The sequence below is a fragment of the Sminthopsis crassicaudata genome, chromosome 3 (assembly GCF_048593235.1).
Source record: "Sminthopsis crassicaudata isolate SCR6 chromosome 3, ASM4859323v1, whole genome shotgun sequence".
In the NCBI taxonomy this organism is placed as follows: Eukaryota; Metazoa; Chordata; class Mammalia; order Dasyuromorphia; family Dasyuridae; genus Sminthopsis; species Sminthopsis crassicaudata.
In genome coordinates this window covers 580486547-580490187 of record NC_133619.1, presented here as the reverse complement: position 1 = coordinate 580490187, position 3641 = coordinate 580486547, and the positions used below count along the sequence as shown (strand labels likewise).

General features: G+C 37.3%; 1 protein-coding gene across 1 annotated transcript; it reads left to right on the top strand.

Annotated features, from left to right (window-relative positions):
* The first annotated feature begins 299 nt into the window (after nt 1-299).
* LOC141562428 (olfactory receptor 52K1-like) lies at nt 300-1247 on the top strand. Its single transcript, XM_074302465.1, has one exon. The coding sequence runs from the start codon at nt 300-302 to the stop codon at nt 1245-1247; it is 948 nt and encodes a 315-aa protein (XP_074158566.1).
* Nucleotides 1248-3641: the final 2394 nt, after the last annotated feature.

Sequence of the window (3641 nt, the reverse complement as noted above, 5' to 3'; positions counted from 1 at the left end):
AAATATTTTTTGCATGACTGCACAGTTATAATCTATGTCAAATTATTTGCCATTTCAGAAAAAGAGTAAGGGAAAAAGGGATACAGAGAATTTGGAACTCAATTTTTTAAATTAATGTTAAAAATTGTTTTCAAATGAAATTGGAAAAAAATAAAATATTTTTAAAAGATTTATCTTGCTATACTTTGCCCAATAATATTTAAGTTTCTTACATTTACCTTCAGGACTATCAGATAAAGAGACGTGGGGACTCTTGTCTCCTCCCTCACCCCAGAACTTTCTGGCCAATCCTAGTAAGGATGTCAGGAGGGAATGTGACCTTCAACATCTCTTATACCAGCTTCTTCTTATTGGGCTTCCCAGGACTAAAGGAATCAAGGTCCCTTCTGATCCTCCCATTTTTTTTTCTCTATATGGTGATCCTCTCAGCCAATGGCCTAATCGTCTACACTGTGACTACACAGAGGAGCCTACATCAACCCATGTATGTATTCATCAGCCTACTCCTGGTCATCAATATCTGCACTGCTACCACTGTGGTCCCTGCCATGCTCTTCAGTTTCTCCATCTACTTCAATCGCATCTCTTTGGCTTGTTGCCTTGTCCAGATGTTCTTCATCTATTTTCTACTTCTTTTTGATTGCAATGTCCTTCTACTTATGGCTCTGGACCGTTATGTTGCCATCTGTTACCCTCTGCGCTACACAGAGATCATGACAGGCCAGGTACTAGCAGGGCTGGTAGGGGTAGCTGCCAGCAGGAGTGTGGGCATGGTGGCCCCTGTGGTGATTCTGGCTGCAAGAGTTCAATTTTGCCGCTCCAATGTGATCCGTCACTTCACCTGTGAGCACATGGCCTTGATGAAGCTGTCTTGTGGAGACATCTCACTAAATAAGTCTGTAGGACTTGCCCTCCGTGTCTTTAATAGGATCCTGGACCTGCTTTTCCTAGCCATCTCCTACATACGCATTATCCATGCTGCCTTCAGGATCTCCTCAGGAGGTGCCCGCTCAAAAGCTCTTCACACATGTGGATCTCACCTACTTGTCATCTTCACTGTGTATGGCTCCTCTTTAACCTCTTCGATTGTATATCGTGTGGCCCACACTGCCTCTCAGGATGTACACAACTTGATCAGTGCCTTCTATTTGCTGATCCCCTGCCTTGTCAATCCTGTCATCTATGGGGCCAGAACCAAGGAGATCAGGCAACATTTAGCAAAGTTGTTCCAGAGGGCAGAGCATTGAGTAACCACACACACAGAAAGACACACACAATCTAAAAAGGGACCTTCCAGACTGACTGTTATTGGAATCATTGGAGAGGGATTAAAGTGGAGAAAATCCTCATAAAAGGCTCATGGTGAATTTCCAGCTTAGGTCTGGGAGAAAATCAGAGTTGAATGACAATGATTACAATAGGAGTCCAGTCAGAAAGTAACAATATACTTAGGTTATCAATTCATATTCTAAAATCACATTCACAGAAACTCAGAGCTGCAAAGGATTTCTGAAGACATCCACTCCTAGCTCTTCACTAGCACTCTCTACAGCATACTCAACTAGTGGTTACCTAGTATCTACCTGACCCACCTCCCCCCCCACTCATGCTCACTCCAGTTTTAAACTTCAATTGTTGGAAAGTTTTCCCTTATAACAAACCAAAGGTAACCTTTCTGCTTCTTCTCCCCATTACTTCTAGTTCTATCCTATAAGGCCATGATAAAAAATTCTAATTCTTCTATCACAATAGACTTTTTGTAACTAGTATAGTTAGTTAACAATCATTAGGTTTCTCTGATTCATTTCATCTCCAGATTAAATGTCCTCAGTTACTTCAACATCTCTTTCTAAGGCCTGGGCTTTAATTTTCTCACCAACCCAGATGCCATCCATTAAATGAGCTGCAGCTTTTCAGTGTCTTTCCTTAAACAACATGCCTAGAATTTGATTCCACACTCCAGATGTGATCTGCCAAGGGCAGTGAGAAGTGATTTTCACTTCCCTCATTGTACTCTATCCTTCTATTTTAACTTAAAATCACTTTAACATTTGTGTCTTCCATGTCATCTCTTTATTGTCTACTAAAACCCCCAAGTTTTATTTCCTGTGGTCCAGTGGAAAGAGTATTTGATCTATATTCAGAAGACCTGGTTTCAAAATCTTTCTCTGTTAATAACTTCTTATGCAAATTATTAAACCCTGTGATTCAGATCCTAATATGTATAAGGATAAAGTTAAATAAAATCTCCTTTCAGTTCTTTTTCCATTTTTAAATACTAATTTATTTTTTCCAATTACATGTGAAGACAATTTTTTTACATTTTTCTTTGCTGAGGCAGTTGGGGTTAAAGTGACTTGACTATGGCCACACAGCTAGGAAGTGTTAAGGGTCTGGGACCACATTTGAACTCAGGTCCCCCTGACTTCAGGGCTGATGCTCTATCCACTGTGTCATCTAGTGCATTAATTTTTAAAATAAAATTTTAAGTTCTATAATTTTCCCTTCCTGCTTTTCTTCCCCACTTCCTATGAGAGTAAATAATTTGATATATGAAATATATGTATGCAATAATGTAAAACCTATTTTGGTAATAATGATGCTTTGAAAGAAAAAAGTGTATGAAAGGGGAAAAAAACTACCAAAAAGGTGAAAACGGAATGTTTTAATTTGCCAGACTCTACCAGTTCTTTCTCTAGATATAGATAGCATTTTCCATTATGAGTCTTTTGGAATTTTTTTTGGATCATTGTATTGCTGAGAAGAGCTAAGTCTATTATAGTTGATCATTGCACAATGTTACTATTACAGTGTACAATGTTGCCTAGGTACCGCTTACTACACTTTGTATCAGTTCATGTAAATCTTTCCAGGTTTTTCTGAAATCTACTTACTTATTTTTTTATAGCATAATAATACTGTTACATTTTTATACCACAACTTGTTCAGCTTTTCCCCAAACCGTGTCATTCCCTTAATTTCTAATTCTCTGCTACCACTAAAAGAGCTGTTATAAACATTTTTGTACATTTAAATCTTTTCCCCCTTTTTATGACCTCTAGTAGTATTCCTATATGAAAGAGTAATACAATTTCATTGCCCTTTGGACACAACTCCAAATTGCTCTTTAGAATAGTTGGCTTATTTCACAATTCCATAGAGTGCTTTAATGTCCCGATTTTTCCACATCCTCTCCAAAATTTATCATTTTCCTTTTCTGTCATATTAATCAATCTGATAGGTATAAGATAGTACCTCAGAGTTGTTATAATTTACATTTCTCCAATCCAATAGTGTTTTATAGTATTTTCAAATGACTTTAGATAGCTTTGATTTCTTCATTTGAAAACTACCTGTTCATATTCTTTGATCATTTACCAGATGGGGAATGATTTGTATTCTTCTAAATTTGACTCTGTTCTCTATAGATCTGAGGAATGAGACCTTTATTAGAGGTACTAACAATAAAAAATATTTTCCAGCTTTCTGCCTTCCTTCTAGATCTGAAACTATTCCTCGGTCTCCTAATTTGCTTATAGTATCCCCATTTTTAAAAATCATGTACCCATTTTGACTTGATCTTATTATGTGTTATAAAATGTTGGTCTATATCTAGTTTCTGCCATACATTTTCCCAATTT

Excerpts from the sequence above, each read along its gene's own strand:
- LOC141562428 (XM_074302465.1), top strand. The coding sequence starts at position 300 with ATGTCAGGAGGGAATGTGACCTTCAACATCTCTTATACCAGCTTCTTC.